We start from the raw sequence: 19,635 nt of genomic DNA, 5'->3' as shown, positions 1-19,635 counted from the left end.
ACCTATAATTAGAATTTTTTTATTTAGTTATTTTTAAGATAACTAATTTTAAATCTTGCATATATTGTATAGTATATTATGTGTCCCCCGATCTGCAGGTCATGAAGTCTCATACTACATGTATCTTATCTATCATATTATCAAGGATGAAATAGCAATTTGCAATCAATAATAATAATAATCAATTTAATTTAATTTAATTTTTAAATATCTATTTAAAAAAACCGAGTACTTATATTTTTTTAATTTTATGTTTACAGTATTATAACTATTTATGAGCAACCTTGCCTAAAATCATTAAAAAAATCAAAAATTTCTCATGACTACAAATGGTTTAAAATGATTCAAAACATTTATCACGTAGGAAAAATGGTCAAATAAACATTTGGTTAAAATTCCTTGGTATTTCTTTTTTAAAACTCGTTATACTCTGGTCTTTTTCATTGGAGAAAAATAATAATAATTATTATTATTATTATGTAACATAACGTTAATCCCGCGGAATCGGGGAATGACATTTTTTTTTAATTTACATTATAACTATGCTTTTCTTTTGTTTATATCAAAGTTTAGATCACTATATAGTCTATTGATCACCATAAACATAAACAATAATAATAATGAGTAATGATAAATTATAATAATGACATCGATGTATCCCATAATATAGCTATTTCGACTAATTTTATGTCTGTCAAGCCTGAGGAGCACTCGTGTATAAGTACCTATAGTCTCGTGACGGCGCACCGCTGAGAAGTTCGCACAAAATTGCATGTTCAGCTGATTCTCAGCAAAGTCGTTCATTATTGTGTAGGTTTATCGTATGTACATGGTTTTATTATTATATGAAATACGTGTTACCAAACGCCCGCGAAACGTGTCGAACGCAATCGCGGCGGTCGTGAACACGACAGCAGTTTTCATTGCAACTAGGTATACGTCTCCTGCGTGATGTGTGTGCGAGTACCTATACTACAGTGAAAAAATGCGTGCGATAAATTTCTGGTTAGGATTATTTTACGGTGTAGCCATCATAATATAATATTAGCTGTAGAATAATATTATACCTAAATGTATATGGCATTCGTTAACCTACGTATGTACAGACAGCTCGTATAGTTCGACTTGTAAAATCGAGCGCGGAGAGCGTGTAGCGATTTATTTTTATTTTTTAATAACGGTTAAAACATATTACTGTTTTACCCTCGAAACAATGATACGGTGAATTTATTTAGTGATTTCCAAACTGTCATGTCATCGCCATATATCACTGTGTATATCCATTATAATACTAATTATAATAAATATATACATATTTAACCATTTTGGTATTCATATTCAAATCGCACGATACATACCAAATGATTCTTTCATCAAGAATCAGACCTTGGAATATGATGAGCTTAACTAGAACCGCATTTTTGGAGAAATAGTCCACAAATTTGTCTTCATTATCCTGTATGAAAAAGTCTCCTACATCTTTCTATAATATATATATATATCAATATTATAGGTATACTTTATTTGCATATCGTGGTAATTGACTTATAATAGATATCAACTCACATTGAAATAATTATTTATTTTATAGTACCCTATATTTAATTTAATAAATTGATTATTTTAGTCATCAAATTTAAATTGTATTTTAATAAAAATTGTCTGTCTTTTAAATTATATGTTTACAATATATTATTATCATTCTTAATTAAATTCAATAAATTGACAACATTTCTTTAAATATAAAAGATGGTGATAAAATATGAGAAATAGTGTTGCTCATTCTCATTCTTAGTCAATTGCTTGCCTTATTTAAAAAAAAAAACATTTTTCATGATTTATGATCTGAATATACATTTTGTCTTTTGTTGGGGGGGGGGGGGTCTGAGATAATGCCTGATTCAACATGTTTACCAGAATCACCCTGTGTAGTAGTAAATAATACACGCATTTATACTTGACACGAACCATGTCCACAAATAGACCGTAATCTCAATAGAGTCTGATATAAATACTTAAATTAAAAATCGGTGCGATGCTAGTGAGACTCGGCGACTGTTTGCAATATTTAATATAGGTACAGGTATTTCTATGTATATATAATTGTATACACTTGTACTGCACCATGTTCATGTTCGTAACATTTGTTTTAGTCTTACCAACTCGTGTGTGATTTCTGAACCGCTAGCCGATCTCTGAGGCGTATGCGTCGTGTAAAAGGGGTCTTGGACCGTGCGACGACCTCACGCGTCATATCGTGTATGCCAGCACATTTTAATATCGAATATTAATAACAGTAATAATAATAACGATGAATAAAATATAATTATTTCGGACATGACTTCGGACATTGGTATAAATAGGAACGGGTTTGCCGATGTGTGCGTATGAGATATTGAATTATAAAAATGAAAATGTGAAAATAATTCACGCTTGACCGAGCGGACAATCCCGAGCCGCCGCCGTCAAGAATATAAGAACAGCTTGTTACCCGATTGGTACACGCGTCCGTTCGCGTTTGACGGGCCACTTCACAGCCGACACGTTGACGTTGTATAATGTATATATAAATCCTTCGAAATGTTGGAAATTAATTAAATATACACTTTTCTCCGAGTTGTATATTATGTGTGTGCTATGATGACCGTTTATTTCGATTTGCCTGCCTACTCGAGTTATATTTTTAAAAAAATGTAAAAAAAATACTTCTGATCAATTCTACAGACTGGTTTTCATATTACATTTTTGAATTACTTTCCGAGAAACTTCCAATCGTAAGAAATTTACGAGTGACGGTCATTAATTACATTTGAATATTTATTGTAAAAATATGTACAGGTGCGTAACGAACCGCGTCAATCACTGCGTACAAATGTATAGGTACAATATAATATTTTAAGTCGCGCTATATCGTTTTTCTGCAAATATTTTCTCAACGCGTATATTGGCATTATAATCCTTGCAATCTATTCAGTTGTTATTGTTGTAACGTGCTTGAACCATAAATATTATGTTTGTATTGATATGAGAAACCTTATAAAATAATAATATGCATCTAACAACATTTGTATAAATAATTTTATATATTATGTGTATCATAACAAGTACATTATATTCATTATTTCAACACCACAACTCGGGGAAAAGTTCTAATATACAATATCATGTATGTATGTAGGTACATAATGCACCTTCACATTATTTTATTAGCATTATAGTTACATATAATAATACATAGAGTGACTTACTGCAACCAAGTATACTTTAGCGTTGAGTTTAAACTCCTCCACCACCTGTAGCAATGTGCTGTGAATATATTATATTATATTCTACTATAGGTACCAGCTATAATTTTGTATACCTATGTTGTCCAAGACTATAATAGTATTACTATTTACTACCCTATGTATATAATTATGTTGGGGTTGTCGTTTCCTTCGGCACCAAACACATTATTATTATGCAGGTACATTTTTTTCCAGAATAATATTTTAATAACCGTATTTGAATAATTATGTATTTTGTTGTCGTGGTTAATTTAATTTATGTATATCATCGTAAATCATGTAACCACGAATTATATACCCTACATGGTCCAAAAATCTTTGTTCTCCATATACATAATATAAGACTGTAAGACAACAGATATCGTGTTGAATCGACGTTATACATGCAGCTAATTCGAACACATAAAATATCATAATATTATATTAATCGTTCCGTACGTGTCAGAAATCAAAATCGTATAATTACACCTCGAGGGTTAGTTCGTTTTCAAGCCCATGCATGGACGCGCGTACATCTCGATTCTCACGAACACCGACGACGATACAGAGATCGTTTTTTAGCGTCCAGTCGTTCTATTATTATAATTTATTATAATACAATCGTACTTTTTTTATCAAAAAAATCTTGCCGTTGGGGTGGTGGAGGTTGTGGTAGCTGCAGTAGTGTTGTTAATGTGATGAGGGGGGGGGGGGGACTCGAGGGCTCGTCTGGCTCTTCATATCCCTCGAGCGTAGTCCACCACGTGTCCATGCTCTTGCAAACTAAACGGGAGGCTACTATATACATAATATTACTGCGTAATGGTCCTTGCTCTACGTGTAGAACAAAAACAAAAATATAAAAATCTGAATGTGCAGAGAGTGCGAGAGAGAGACGGTAAGGAAAAAAGAAATAGAATGTAAAAACCGTACTCGTACACATACACACTTACACACACACACACACACACATATATATATGTATAATTATTATACACAAAGCCTCCGGGGACGATGACTGGGCACATACCTATCCACTCGAAGCGTACCGAATACCATGTACCACATATCGTACGCATTATTATTATTAATATTATTATTATTATTATTACTATTATTGTACTCGGCGGCGGCCGGTTTTAGGTCTGTGCGCCCGCGTGTTGTATTGTGCGTGTGTGTGCGTGTGTGCACCGGTGGCCCCCGGCTTGGTCGGGGATCTCCGCCGCGTGTGTGCTGCAGGTGGTTCTAGTGTATTATATTTTTATATTTCTCATATTATTTCTCTCGTCGTGTTGCGTACAGGTAGGGATAATATGATATAGCCCGGTGGTACAGACTCGTGTGATCAAGTCGTGTGTGTATGGGTATAATGTACAGTAGGTATAATAAATAATATAATATAATATTTTTTTATACTGCAGTAAACGCGTTGTTGTTTCTCGTCGAACGAAAATATTATTATACCTTATCAGATAGTATATAAAATATAATATAATAATATTATAATTATTCGTCGTCGCTGTAATGACTGATAAAACCGGTCGGACGAACTGCAGCGCGGAGACGGACGAAACTGCGGTTCTTGAGGCCGAAAACGATCGCTATCGCGACCGACGGCTCGCAACCTCCCCTCTACCCGACCCGCAGCACACAGCCTGCTGCACACACCCGATCGGCGCAATACACCGGTCGCATATCGCGTTCCGCACTCGCACGTTTCCAAATCTCTTTTATTACACGTGTTTTGAACAAAATATACAAATTTCGTGTATTTTCAAGTCCGTCAGTCCGGCGATGATATTCACGAAATAATCGTGTATTTATGTGTTAAAATATCATTACGGGTGGCCTTGATCGACCCGCGCATTTTTGTCGACTGCCACGTTGGGAATAGTTTAGACGGCATTGGTCTGAATATTCTGCGTCGTGTGTTTACTGCACAATATTATACATTTATAATATAAGATTTTAGTATATTTATATTAATACATCTATACATATTTAATTTTATATGCTTACTACACGTAGATCATAATATAACATAACATTATGTAATACGTGCGTTCGAAAATGCGCGCTGACGGTATGTCGGTATATTATATGATTCCGAGAACCGGCAACCCGCCTATGTATTATACATTTACTATAATATTTTAACATGAAGTTCCGAGTAATACGGTTCTTCGTTCAAATCTGGACAAAAACGAGGAAAATGATTTTTTTAACAGGTTGACTCTCCCATGAAGGTCTTTAAATAAATTTGTCATATATTGTCAAGCTTATCAAATTTATTCTACAAAAATTAATTTCAAAAAAAAAAAATCAAATAACAAAATCTTATTATCTCATTGAGTAGAATATCCAAACTAATATATATCCTGTATAGCCTATTACTAAACATTTCTCCATACGAAATTATATATTATGACGGGTATCATAACCCTATGGAACCCATTAGAAATCAATTTAACCTAAAGTGTTTGAATATTCCTCATAGCTTGGTGGTAAATGTATATTTTAAGGTAAATATATCGCCCACAACAATAATAAAAACATATTTTTAGCATGACAGTCAACCTGTTAATCAAACCAACGATATTTTAAAACTCTCGTGATCCAAGTAGACGTGTTGAGTTTCACGATGAGTATAAAATGATAAAACCTACAAAACATACTACTAAATATATAATAATATACTGTTGTATCGTATCGCTCTGTGAAATCCCAAAAGAAAGACACGTCTTTAAAAAAATTGAAAATGTTTATGTTTATCAGATGATTAATATTACTTATTGCCTGTATAAAATATATCTGTACAGTGTATACGGTTTATAGATTTCATATATTAATATAAACATAAATATATATTATAATATACTGGTATTATAGGTACTAGATAGATACTTTTAATAATATTACACGAATACGATGATCCAACAAAACGTGTTTAAATTAAATCACTACTACTTATTCGCGGCTTATAGTTTGATTTCAGTCTTCAACATTATTTAGTGGAGTTAAAAAAAATCTCGTTCTGGTATTCATAACATGAAATATGCATTATCTGTCAATTAAATATTGAAATTACTAGTCAAAGATATTTTTTTTTTAAATTACAAAATTTAATGAATAATAATAAATGCGTTTTTTATGAAATTTGATAACTTAATTTAGAGTTGTTTGACGTACAGTTACAAAAAAAAAACTTTTTAGGTAATTACGAGTGTTGTTTTACACTTTTTTTAAACAAAAATTTTCTTAGACATAGCTTTGTATGTATCTACTATGGTCAAACTGTTTACGAGTCACTCGAATATAGTTAAAAACAAATCATAAACATTAGACTTGTTTGAGAAATAAAAGTACATAGGTAATATGTCTGATACTTATAGGTGTAACATACAGTATATTATATAGGTATAAACAAGTATAATATTACCTACCTATCTACTTCATTACATATTCAAATATTTGTAAATATTTAGAACTCTTTAGCAAATGGTAGTTGGTAATGGAATTGTTTTTAAAATGCAGTTTCATTGGTTTAACACTTCATCATTTGACGTAAGGTGTTACAAATTATTTGTTTGGTGATAAACTGTTGCCATAAAAATTTAAAGTAAACACGACTCCTAATTTAATTATCACACTGTTGTTATTAAAGTAGTATGTCAATTCTTTTATCATATGCGTATTATTACTATTCATAGGGATACATTAAAATTTATTTTTCCTAAGACCAACAATTTAAGTCTTATTTAGTGAAAAGAAAACAATAATTTCAAATCATATTTTAATCGAATACTGAACAATAATAAACTGAATAATTTATTCGAGATTTCCTATTTCTGAACTATGTATAACTTCCACATATTTTTATAGACATCCGTCACGACAACGGAGAAAGTATTCAAAATGGAATTTGCTAGAATTTTACTTGCACTCGTAATATTATTAAAGTCTCTGCAGTAACATAATATAAAAAAACTCCATGATCTTGTATACATATATCCATGTTTTGCACATAATAAAAACTACCAAAATATTTTTAACGGTTTTATTTCTTTGCGTTTTGATTATTGTAAAGAAACAAACGAGACGTGGGCGTACGTCAGTTGCATTTTTGTGGGATCCCTCACCACAGGACACCAAAGTAATTTTAAATCTGTATGCCAGGGAAAGTATCTTAGACCCCTTGCGGATTATACGCTATATCAAAAAAATATTTATTCTTATTAATAACAATTTTGACAACTTATTAAGTAGGTACCTATGTACGTATTATATTTTCCCCTAAGACTTAATAATATTAATAAATTAGACGTTGCATTTAGACTAGCGGATAAAATAATGTTAAATGATGACGATAATACCAACTAATACCTATGTGATTAATCGATGTAAACGGAGAGGAGAAAATACTTTTTAATATAATAATAATAATAAAAATATATATAGTGACTTTAGTGTTTTCAAAAACTGAAGGTATCCGATTTAAATCTTGAAACCAGTTCTTTACTCGCTATAAAGCAATAATAATCTGCTATATGATGCTTTTTGTGGATAAAGCTATACTCCAACGAACGTAAAATAACATGAAATCAAAACCGGTATTTTCAATTACTTGCAAATTCTTTTAAAATTTAGTAGACCGATAAAAGCCACATTGAACCGTAAATTACACCGGCAAAGAACTCACGACTGGTTTCTTAAATCAGACTCAATTAAAAACCTTTTCGTGCGAATCGCTATAGGTTAATACAAATCGAGCTCAGTTAGCATTTAAGCATCGTAGACATATTTTATGATAATATCAGAAACGTTCGATAATATAATGTTAATAGCTTCTACTACACGTGTTGCTGGGTATAGCAGTCTACACGGGTACCTACAGCATATTATATTTCCGAGTTAATTGGCTTGCTTTTATTCGTAATACAAATGAGTAGAATCTTAAAAGTGTAGACTGCGGCAATATAAATAAGAACGATACATTTCTTTGTATTTAGTGTATTGTATTAAGTATATTATATTTTTTTAATTGTAATCTCGACAATGAAAATTCTTCGTCTTCAATGTTATTGGCTGCAAAAGGTATGGAATATAAGAAAATTACTAAACAATCAGACCGACATTTTATAGGACCAGATGCGTATTGATATCAAACTGTAGATACCTGTTGTTATACATTTCCCCCTTCTACATAATACAATATCGTTTCATTTCTATGGGGTCGGTCATCGTCACCCAACTGCTGAGACTCTTGTATAGTATGTCCACAATCAACAAGTCCGCAATAGATGGCAAAAAAAGCACGAGATCAATGCATACGTATATCGATCAATAGTCAATAGCCTGGGGGAACAAGACATTTTTTAATTAACTGTTTCTATCAGAACTTTGTATTGTGCGATTTGGAATTCGGTCTTGGTGGATGGAGTAGCAGAGTAGGACAAAATGAACTGCCTTTTGGCGCCTGCAGTGCATTGGATTTTAATTAAAATTTTGATAACACAACGCCCGTTTTGCTGCTTCGTATTGCCTTACAAACACACACAATATTATTTCATTATTGTTACTATTATTAATATTACCATCGACGATGACGACAACAATGCGTAAACATAACAATAACGTGAGAATGACTAGCGTCGTCCACATCATCATCATCATCGTCGTCATCATCATTGTTATTTGTTGTTGTTCGGAGGGTACTCAAAACCGTACCGTCGCGGTCACACATACCATTGCATGTGGATTAATACAATTATTATGGGAGGATATGTCGTGTGTGTATGTGTTTGGTGGGGAGGTGAGCGTGGCGTATAAGAAAATATTGAAAAGATTAATAGTATTTCCCGATCGAAAGGAGTTTCCGCGATGGAATCCATAAAAAAAACATAATTCTAGTGAAAGTATTATGTAACAATATAATAAACTATATTTACTATACTTCTATACCTACTAAACCTACTGTTCTCTGTGTGCCCCGGTTGTATACGTCATGTATGATGTATCTGATACTAATATTTTTAGAATTTTAAACAATTTTTACATGTTATTAAATTTTTTTTTTTCTTGCAGTATGTATTGGTACCAATGGTCGTCTGTCCGTGCCATCGAATCGGGACCACCATTACCGGAACCTCAGGGACCGTTACACCAATTGTACTTACGTGGATGGCAACCTGGAACTGACGTGGTTGCAGGACGAACACTTGGATCTGAGTTTTTTACAACATATACGAGAAGTTACCGGATACGTCTTGATCACTCATGTGGACGTCAACAAAATCGTGTTGCCTCGGCTGCAAATCATTCGGGGCCGAACTCAATTCAAATTGGCCGTCAAGGAAGAAGAATTTTCGTTACTGGTCATGTTATCAAAAATGAACAATCTCGAATTGCCAGCTCTCAGAGGTAAGCGTTTCTATTATTTTTGAATGTATGTCATTTTTAATATTCTTTACTCATGCCATACATTTATTCAGATATATTGGCCGGCAATGTGGGCATGATCGATAACTATAATCTTTGCCATATGCGCACCATTAACTGGGATGAGATCATCACCGGGCAGGGGGCCAAGTGGATGTACATGTATAATTTCTCGAACTCTGAACGGGAATGCCCACCTTGTGACAAGTCATGTACGGGCGGTTGTTGGGGTGAAGGTCCACACAATTGCCAAAAGTTCTCAAAGATCAACTGTAGTCCCCAATGTTATCAAGGCCGTTGTTTTGGACCAAAACCCAGAGACTGCTGTCATTTGTTTTGTGCCGGTGGTTGTACGGGACCAAAGCAAAGTGATTGCCTCGTAAGTATATTACAATATATGTATATAATAACTCAATCCTAATAATATGTCCTAAGTTACGTTTAAAAAAATAATTATATTTATAATTTTAAAGGCATGTCGAAATTTCTATGACGATGGTGTATGCACTCAAGAATGTCCGGCGATGCAACGTTATAATTCCATAACATACTCCTGGGAAACAAATCCAAATGGAAAGTATGCTTATGGCGCCACTTGCGTAAAAAACTGCCCGGAACATTTGCTCAAAGACAACGGGGCGTGTGTGCGAAGTTGTCCACCAAAGAAAAAGGTAAGAATTGTGCTTAATTTAATTTAAACACATTTTTCTAAATTAAAACTTGTTGTAGGCTGTAAATGGGGAATGTGTGTTATGCGACGGACCATGCCCTAAAACTTGTGAAGGGGTAACCACGATACATGATAGCAACATTGATGGTTTTAAAGATTGTACCGTAATCGAGGGCTCATTAACTATCTTGGATCAAACATTCAAAGGTTTCCAACAAGTTTTTGCCAACTTCAGTTTCGGCCAACGTATTAAAGCTATGAATCCTGACCGTTTGGAAGTGTTTAGCACGTTAAAAGAAGTGACCGGTTACATAAACATACAAGGATCCCATGAAGATTTTAAAAATCTGTCATACTTTAGGTAAAGTATTATAAAATTACAATACCAATAATATACCTATTGTTTAATTGAATTGTATTTTACTTCAACAGGAATTTGGAAGTTATCGGTGGTCGCACTGTTACCGAATACTTTGCATCATTGTATATTGTAAAGACTTCGTTAACTTCATTGGGTTTGCGATCACTAAAGAAAATCCATTCTGGGAGCGTTGCAATATTAGAAAATAAAAGACTGTGTTACGCCCAAACTATAGACTGGGAGTCCATAAAAAAATCATCGGAACATCCAAAGCTCTTGCAAAATAACAAAAATGAATCTCTTTGCAGTAAGTATTCATTTATAATTATTAATTACTAATATGACGTTTTATACTATGTTTTTATATAGTTTTAGAAAATGAAATATGCGATCCAGAGTGTTCAAAACAAGGTTGCTGGGGCCCAGGACCCCATCAGTGTTTGTCTTGTAGGAACTTTCAATACGACAATCAGTGCCTACCAAACTGTAGTCATGTACCTGGGTAAGTCAGACATTATAAGTTTTAAATGAGCTATTAATGAGTTGAATTGAGTCTGACTATTCTTGTTGTTATTTTCTACTCAGGCTATACGAGGCTGGTGACAAGACTTGCGCAGCATGTCATCCGGAATGTGATGGTGGTTGTCATGGACCCGGCCCCGAACATTGTACAACATGCCGTAATCTTCTTGACGGTATTCACTGTGTATCTCAATGTCCAGTGAATAAATACAGTGCTAACCAATCCAGACCCAGTGAGTGTTTGCCCTGTCATCTGAACTGTGTTGGAGGTTGCAGTGGTCCGGACAACACAATTGGACCAAATGGGTGCCGATCTTGTCACAAAGCTGTTCTCAATGCTGATGCTTCGGTTGTAAGTATTTGTCTCTTATTAATTTACTCTTTGTTGTTTTAAAAGAAAATCTAACAGTCTTAATGTTTTCCCTCATTCAACTTAAATATATATGTGTAATGTGTATATTTATCTTTAGGAGAGATGTTTACACAAGAATGAGACTTGTCCAAATGGTTACTATTATGAATGGGTTGGACCGTTGGAGCAAGGTGGTGCTGCTCTGCGTGCATTAGCCGGCAAGGCTGTATGCAGAAAGTGTCATCCACGGTGTTTTAGATGCACAGGTTTCGGATTCCATGATCAAGTCTGCCAACGTTGCGCGGGCTACAAACGTGGTGATCACTGCGCAGACGATTGTCCAATCGAGTACTATGCCACGACCAACAAGTTACCTAATGGAGAAATAGAACGAGAATGTATGCCATGTGACATTTTATGTAGAGGATGTTACGGGCCACATGCGTCTCAATGCCAGGCGTGTAGGCATTTCAAAATATTTGAGGTAAGTACCATAACAAACGAGTCGATTGTGTATTGAAATTCTCGATGAAAACTAAACTAAACTATTTTAACATTTTAGCCCAGCGGTAACCCTTCGGATAACCGTACAGCATTCAACTGCTCAGGTCCTATTTGCCCATCTTTCGCCCCATACAAAGTGTACACCAAGGACGATCCAGATCCATATTGTTCCGCTGACGATGTTAGAATGGCCTCTAAACTGTAAGTTTGTCTTAATATTTTGACTTCCCTATAACATTCGATATTTAACCGTCCATGACGTTATTTTTGTTTGATTTTAGTAGTGATTCGGAGCAAATACCGTTGATACTGAGCGCGGTTGTAGTGTTTACGTTTTTGGTGATGGTTTTACTCATGATTCTTGTATGGCACTGGCGAAGACGTGCACGAGCCAAAGAGACAGCAGTAAAAATGACAATGGTACTAACAGGTATGGAGGATAACGAACCACTAAGGCCTTCGAACGTTAAACCCAATACGGCCAAACTAAGAATCGTTAAAGAGGTAGACCTAAGAATCGGCGCTGAACTCGGAAATGGAGCTTTTGGAGTTGTGTACAAGGTATGACACATAATTAAATGCTTAGTCTAATGTTGATTAATTTAAAAATAATTACGTGTATCGAACTGAATAAATGTATGAATTATAATAAAATCTTGCGTTTATAGGGCGTTTGGGTTGTTGAAGGCGAGAACATTAAAATACCAGTGGCAATCAAAAAGCTACACAAAAAAGACGATACGTGTGGTTACGAGAATACTAGCAAAGAGTTCTTAGATGAAGCTTATATAATGGCTAGTGTCGAGCACGACAATCTAGTAAAACTGTTGGCCGTATGTATGACGTCTGAAATGATGTTGGTCACCCAACTCATGCCACTCGGGTGCCTGTTGAAGTACGTACGAAACAACAACGACAAGATCGGTTCGAAAACGTTCCTAAAATGGTGCACGCAAATAGCCAAAGGTAAGAGATTTTAAAAATAAATGCCAGTGCAAACAACGAGTGTCCTAATCTCAAACGTTTTATTCAGGTATGGCGTATTTGGAAGAAAAGCGATTGGTTCACAGGGACCTGGCAGCCCGAAACGTGCTTGTGCAGAACACCAACTGTGTGAAGATCACCGATTTTGGTTTGGCTAAATTTTTGGAAATCGACCAACTTGAATACACTGCCGACGGTGGAAAGATGCCTGTCAAATGGCTTGCCCCAGAATGTCTTAAATATAGGGTGTTCACCCACAAAAGTGATGTTTGGGCATTTGGTAAGTTGACTTTCGCTGTTACGCATAGGGTGGTCCCACACAGCGAATCAACAATTTTTTTAATTATTTTTTTTTATTTATAGGTATCACCGTGTGGGAATTGTTGACTTACGGCAAGCAACCGTATGAAAGCGTGGACAAGAAAGAAGTTTTAGGTCTGCTAGAGAAAGGCGAACGATTACCACAACCGCCTATTTGCACCATCGATGTGTACATGGTGATGGTCAAGTGTTGGCTGATCGAAAAAGATAGCCGTCCTAGTTTTGAGGAACTGGCTGACGAATTCGCCAAGATGGCAATCGATCCGGGTAGATACCTGGTCATACCAGGTGACCGTTACATGAGGTTGCCGTCGTACTCGTCGCAGGTAAGTGGTCAACGAAATTTTGACTGTTGGTTCGTTTTTTTACCGTTTGCTTAACTATTATTTATTGCGTAGGACGAAAACGAGATACTATCGAACCTGGCGACTGAAGGTGCGGATATGAGTATAATGGAAGCCGATGAGTACTGCATGAACCCAAAGATGGGTAACAGCATGCCGGGTCCGTCGAGGCTGGGATCGAGTAGCACGGCGGGTCCTGACATGCTTGGATCTATGCATGGCAGACACAACTGGGATCGCGAGCTCAGAAAATTCAGTGACATACATCGATTAGGTAAAAACTGTTTTAATAATTCAGTAATGATAGTATAGGTGATCTTTGTTTCATTAGCAATAACATACAAATGGTACTTAAATTAAACAAACTATACTAACCCTATATTGTGTTTTTTCTTGGTAGATTGCGACACTTCCGACGATCTCAGTAATGGAAGCAAGGCGCAAGTTGGCACGTTGAAATTAGACTTGCCATTAGATGAGGACGATTACCTAATGCCTTCCCCGGCCAATGATGAAATCGACAACAAGCGTCGCCATGCGCCTGCCAACTACATCGATTTGATTGGTCACCAACACGCTGAAGGTAAGTCATCTTAGTTCTTAATAATATCTTCTACTTGCTAAAAATGACAAAATCAGATGACATCTAGTTGAAAAAAGAAATTATGGTAGATACTAGATGTGTATTATTATAGTTACCTACAATATTAATCAAACTATGGTTCAAAATATAATGAAAATCAGTAAGCCACTCTTAAGCTAGGAATTATTCAGCTATCCGAAATCTTACGAATACAAACTTTGTTCCCAACACTAAACTGGATCTTTTAATAAATCCCGGCTACCTGAATAATGGAGATTTTTTTTTATTTATAATAAATATTATTACGTTTGTGTTGCAGCGGAATACGCCAACGGTAGTCTACCGAGACCTCCTGGTCTAACCAAAAACTATCAACCAGACTTCTTGCCAGTCCAGGTGAGCAGCGTGGACAACCCCGAGTACCATTTGACCGGTGGCGAAACTTCCGCCGCGGCTCCATCGACAGTCTCCGGTGACGGTAGCGGTTCTGTTGCAGAGGCGTCCTGCGAACCGCAGTCACCCGCGCCTACCTCCAACGGCCGCAGTCTGGAGGACGAGTCGGACCATGAGTACTACAACGACTTTGATCGGCTGCAAAGAGAGCTTCAACCGCTCAGACGAAACGAAACAACCGTTTGACGAACGGCTATCGAGCCCCACACGTATCTGGGGGAACCTCGAACCATTTTGTAGACGTTTAAGTTTTGTTTTGTTGACTCGTTTTTAAGAATTATTAAGACAATTATTATGAAATGACACATGAAACGACAAGTTTTTTTCAAGTTTATTCAATACATTACTATATGATGTGTATATAATAATATTGTTTTATTCATATTTATATTTTTAAAACTAGGTATTATATATTTATATTTGTATAACGCTGTGCCATTCTCTATCCCGACTGTACATTATATTATTATTATTTTTATTATCATTGTCGTTTGATAACTGTAAAGAAATATTTTATACTAATTGTAAGGTTCTTGTTATTGTTAGCTTATACAACAATTTTATTGTGTAATGTGACTGTGTAGTTTGCCCATAATACAATGTAGCAAAACGGATCAAACAAAGGAACCGTTTTCCTCAGAGTTAATGTACTTAAAAATAAATCAAAATCATATTTACTCCAAAATGAAAACCGATTGCCTTTAAGATATCCGTGGGCAAACAAATATATATTTAAATATATTTTTTTAAAGGCTGTGATATTTATTTTATTAATGTAAATATGTTTTTCCCGAAATTATTTGAAACATATACTTATGTTTATTGTATTATTTGCATACATTTTAGGATTAAGAAAACAATAAACTATATATTTTTCCATTGTAATTACTATTAACTATGGCAATATTTTTGTTTTATTATAATATAGACTTTTACCGAACATATTATGTTAATGAATGGGCATACATAATTACCAGCTATCCATTAGCTTATGTTGCGTGACCTATTCAAACTTTAGGGAACCTACTAATAGGTAGATACATGGAGATTTTTAAACTGACCTGTTGTACTTATATAATATTAATTTAAACCTTGATTGTATAATTTTTTTTTTAGATCTCTTAATTTTCCATGTATCATCATAATTTATAGTTGTATTTGTTAGATTAAACATACAAAAACAATACTTGCCATCGGCTACACACATACTGAGTATGAATTTTAACATGTCTGAACTTAATGTCTGCTTGTAGTAAGAATAAAAATACTATTTTTTTTATTAGTTTTTATAAATTTACCTAATAATAGTAAGTGCCATTTATTTAATGTGTTTTGAATATTAGAAAAATGAATTACTGTGCGGTAGCTATTAGTATTACTTTTTTTTTACTAGAATGTTAATCTTTTAATAAGTCTGTTTGGTAGGCATATTGTGTGTGATTTATAAACCTATGTGTGTTTGTATATCTTGTATACTAATACACATACTTGTAATATTCATTTTGTAAGTCTGTAAAGTGTCAATAAAAACAAGTTGATCTTATAATGTATTGATTTTTATTATTTTAAATAAATACAATAACTAATAATATTGCATAAAAGTGGGACAGATTTAGTGGCATATTTAGGAATTTTTAAGGGCCCACTTAATTTTTCCAACACAAAGCTGCAAGTTACATTCATAATTATTTAACCAGTATATGGTTATGGGGCCCTATCAATAAAAACAATTCTTTAAAATTTTAAAAATATATTTAAAAAATTTAACCTGTTTAATTAAGCATGATACATTAAAAACATATTATTTATTATGTACATAATATTTATGTACTTATACATATTTTATACAAGTCTTTTTTCTTGCTTTTTGTAGAACATCATTTTCTACAAAATCATTAATAATGACCAATTATCGGACAGATACACTATGTAAGAATGTTAAATTATGCTTATTGTTTTTTTTTTTATGTATTAGCAAATAGCTTCTTTTATAAATGTAATATTCACATGATAAATTGGTACCTACTCGATAAAGTACTCATTACATCATTTACATAACTGTTGAACAAGTTTAAAGTTAATAATATGTATTTCAGACTTGGTACGTTAATTTCTGTGTTAAAATCGTGAACTACATTAATTAATATGATACATTAATACCTTTATCAGTGTTATGAAAATGTAAACGTTGGCCTACTATAGATAAGAGGATTTCGGCTATCTATAATATTTTTTAAAAGCTTATTATCTGTGTCTCCCACTATAATCATAATCTTAGGCCATAAAGTTCTATTTTTATACCTTTTGATGCACGACTTATTGTTGGCGCCGTCGTCATGATAAAATATTATGCATTTTGTCATGGGCGACACGCCGCCACCGCGCCGCCCTCCATCGGTACTGTTCGGTATTCACTCACACAAGTGCACAACATAGTTGAACAATACACAGCTTTACGTTCCCACCGTGACCGTGCCACTGCGTAGACTGCCGACTGTCGGAGTCGGACTGACTATTTCTGACTGTAGTAAAATAGTGTTTACTTTATTTGCCGTTGGAGTGTTCCGGCGTTTGGCGTCACGCGTCAATTGCGTCACTGGCTTGTAGTTTGTACTTGGCGATTTAGTAAACTCACTGGCTCAGTAGTCAGTGCCCCGCAGTCATTATTCGCCGACTGCCTTGCTGTTTCGTCACCGCTCTACGCTTGTCGATCGCCTGACGTTTTATTGACGATCTACGTTTTTTCGGTGAGTACAAGCTCTCGATAATATTATAGTAGGTATTTCAACCCGTTCCCCCAAATAATATCATATGTCTGTGTCGTTGAAAACGGTTATGTGTAAGTGTAGACTATTAAATCAGCTATAGAACGAATAAATGAATTGTATCATGAACTAAAATTGTGGAACTTACTATTGGAGAGCTTTTTCGTGCTGATAAATTTGATGTGTCAAATAACCGTCGATTTTTTTAAACTATAATCTTAAGTACCTGTAATAGAGCAAACTGAATGTAAATTGATTTTTCATTTTTAAGATATTATATTCGAAGCACACCACAACCGACAAACAGTTCTAAACTTTACTAAAATATTTTGATTTTTTGATTCCACTAAATATTTAATGAATATTTCAAGCATTTACTATAATAAGTATATATTATAAGTCATTTTTTCAGAAAAAACACTGAACAGTTAATATTTGTATGTTTGGATATTCTAACATTTACCATGGACAAAAATTACCTACAAAATAAAATCAAAAGAATTTTTAAATATATGTGCTTGATTCAAAATTCAAATGTTTACAACAAATAAACAATAATACACTTACAGTTTACAAATTATAGTATTAAAGACGATAAGTGACTTAAAATATATAATTGAGAAATTGTACATAACATGAATTAGGATATCTGTATTTCTTTATTTGTTATATAAAGTACAATAAATTTCGAAATTCAATTCAAACATAATTTTTTTCACTTTTGGCAAAAATATGGGGATTACGATTACCTACAATACCACTCTAATCCATCTATTAACTTCTCCTTGAAATTATTGGTATATTAACCCTTTCATCTAAACTTCAAAAACTAATAAATAGTTTAAAAAAATACTTTTTTACCTAAGTAACAAACAAATTAGTAGTACGTAACAACTTTGAGATCTATAATTATTTAGCTAAGTTAAAATGGTTATCGACATAATACACCTATATTTTTTTATAGAAATATTTAATATATTATATGCTCCCCTAATCCAAACATTATCTAAACAGCAGCATTATGCTGTTTATCGTGTTTGAGACTTGGGACAGCCAACGCCCACATGTAATGATAATAATAATGATATTAATAATAATAATAATAATAATAGACAATACCTTATAGGTATACAGTCTACTACCAAAGGTTTCTGTGCAACCCAATCGCACATGTTTGTCCTTCGAGTCTACGAGCTACTAAATACAATAGTATCAAGTTCATGAATTTTATGTGTTAATTTCATAGCTACCTATTAAATTTGGTTTAAGTGTAATAAAGAACCTAGATAAAGTACAAGATCAATTTTTTTTTTATTTGTTCATGTAGGTTGTGTTTGTGTTAAGTAGGTATACAGAAAAATGAGCGGAGACTCTTATTCAGAACGTACGTTCATCATGGTCAAGCCAGATGGTGTTCAACGCGGCCTGGTTGGCAAGATAATTAAGCGCTTTGAAGAAAAAGGATTCAAATTGGTCGCAATGAAATTCATGTGGGCAAGTACTTCTAGTTTTTAATCTTAAATATATTTGCATTTATTATTTTCAGTTACTATTAAATGCTTAAAAGTAGACATGAAACTAAATAACAGCAAAAATACTACTTTTACACATGTACATCAAATGCAATTGTATTTGTGACTTTCAACGTTTGCTTAGATGAATTAATAAATGTTGATGTCTAAGTAATAGATTGTATAGATTTGACTAATGTATGTAGTTATATACCTCAAACACAACTTAAAAACATTTCAAGGGATCATAAAAAAATTGAGTTATTAAGGTTATACTCGACTATACTAAAACTTTTGATTTTATTGCAATTTGAAAATATATTTATTTTATATTAATATTAAAAATGATAAACAATTTATCTACCCTGCAGTGTACTTATTATGATGGAAAATACAATTTTGTATAAGAGGAAAAAAAGTTGGGAAGAGAGTTAGAACCCTACCATTGCGTACGTCTCTGGCAAATACAATTTAAAATTTAAAACATTGAATTATTTTACATGTCTATTAATATAATGTATTTAAGTAGAACATCCCAAAAAATTCCGTTCATATTTTTTT

The 19,635-nt window shown here is 33.7% G+C and overlaps 1 protein-coding gene and 1 long non-coding RNA gene across 5 annotated transcripts in view; both read left to right on the top strand.

Annotated features, from left to right (window-relative positions):
* The window catches only part of LOC111030201 (epidermal growth factor receptor-like), a 78,553-nt gene extending 62,209 nt beyond the window's left edge, over positions 1-16,344 (top strand). For 3 of the 4 annotated variants that reach the window (XM_022309600.1, XM_022309596.1, XM_022309597.1), the window contains 16 exons: positions 9,351-9,686; positions 9,758-10,083; positions 10,178-10,375; positions 10,434-10,735; positions 10,807-11,042; positions 11,105-11,237; positions 11,321-11,609; positions 11,728-12,093; positions 12,172-12,314; positions 12,395-12,674; positions 12,782-13,079; positions 13,147-13,377; positions 13,461-13,744; positions 13,817-14,036; positions 14,163-14,345; positions 14,665-16,344. In XM_022309600.1, the coding sequence (XP_022165292.1) occupies positions 9,351-9,686; positions 9,758-10,083; positions 10,178-10,375; positions 10,434-10,735; positions 10,807-11,042; positions 11,105-11,237; positions 11,321-11,609; positions 11,728-12,093; positions 12,172-12,314; positions 12,395-12,674; positions 12,782-13,079; positions 13,147-13,377; positions 13,461-13,744; positions 13,817-14,036; positions 14,163-14,345; positions 14,665-14,984 (4,145 nt within the window). In that variant the 3' untranslated portion in view covers positions 14,985-16,344. The remainder of the gene's footprint in view (positions 1-9,350; positions 9,687-9,757; positions 10,084-10,177; positions 10,376-10,433; positions 10,736-10,806; positions 11,043-11,104; positions 11,238-11,320; positions 11,610-11,727; positions 12,094-12,171; positions 12,315-12,394; positions 12,675-12,781; positions 13,080-13,146; positions 13,378-13,460; positions 13,745-13,816; positions 14,037-14,162; positions 14,346-14,664) is intronic. The other variant, XM_022309598.1, reaches the window with a different exon arrangement.
* A 2,300-nt stretch (positions 16,345-18,644) lies between these two features.
* Positions 18,645-19,012, top strand: LOC111030202. The gene is made up of 2 exons (XR_002604079.1): positions 18,645-18,833; positions 18,911-19,012. It is a non-coding gene; the product is annotated as an uncharacterized LOC111030202 (long non-coding RNA).
* The last annotated feature ends 623 nt before the right edge of the window (positions 19,013-19,635 follow it).

The sequence above is a fragment of the Myzus persicae genome, unplaced genomic scaffold (assembly GCF_001856785.1).
Source record: "Myzus persicae strain clone G006 unplaced genomic scaffold, MPER_G0061.0, whole genome shotgun sequence".
NCBI lineage: Eukaryota > Metazoa > Arthropoda > Insecta > Hemiptera > Aphididae > Myzus > Myzus persicae.
This window is presented reverse-complemented; position numbering and strand designations above follow the sequence as displayed.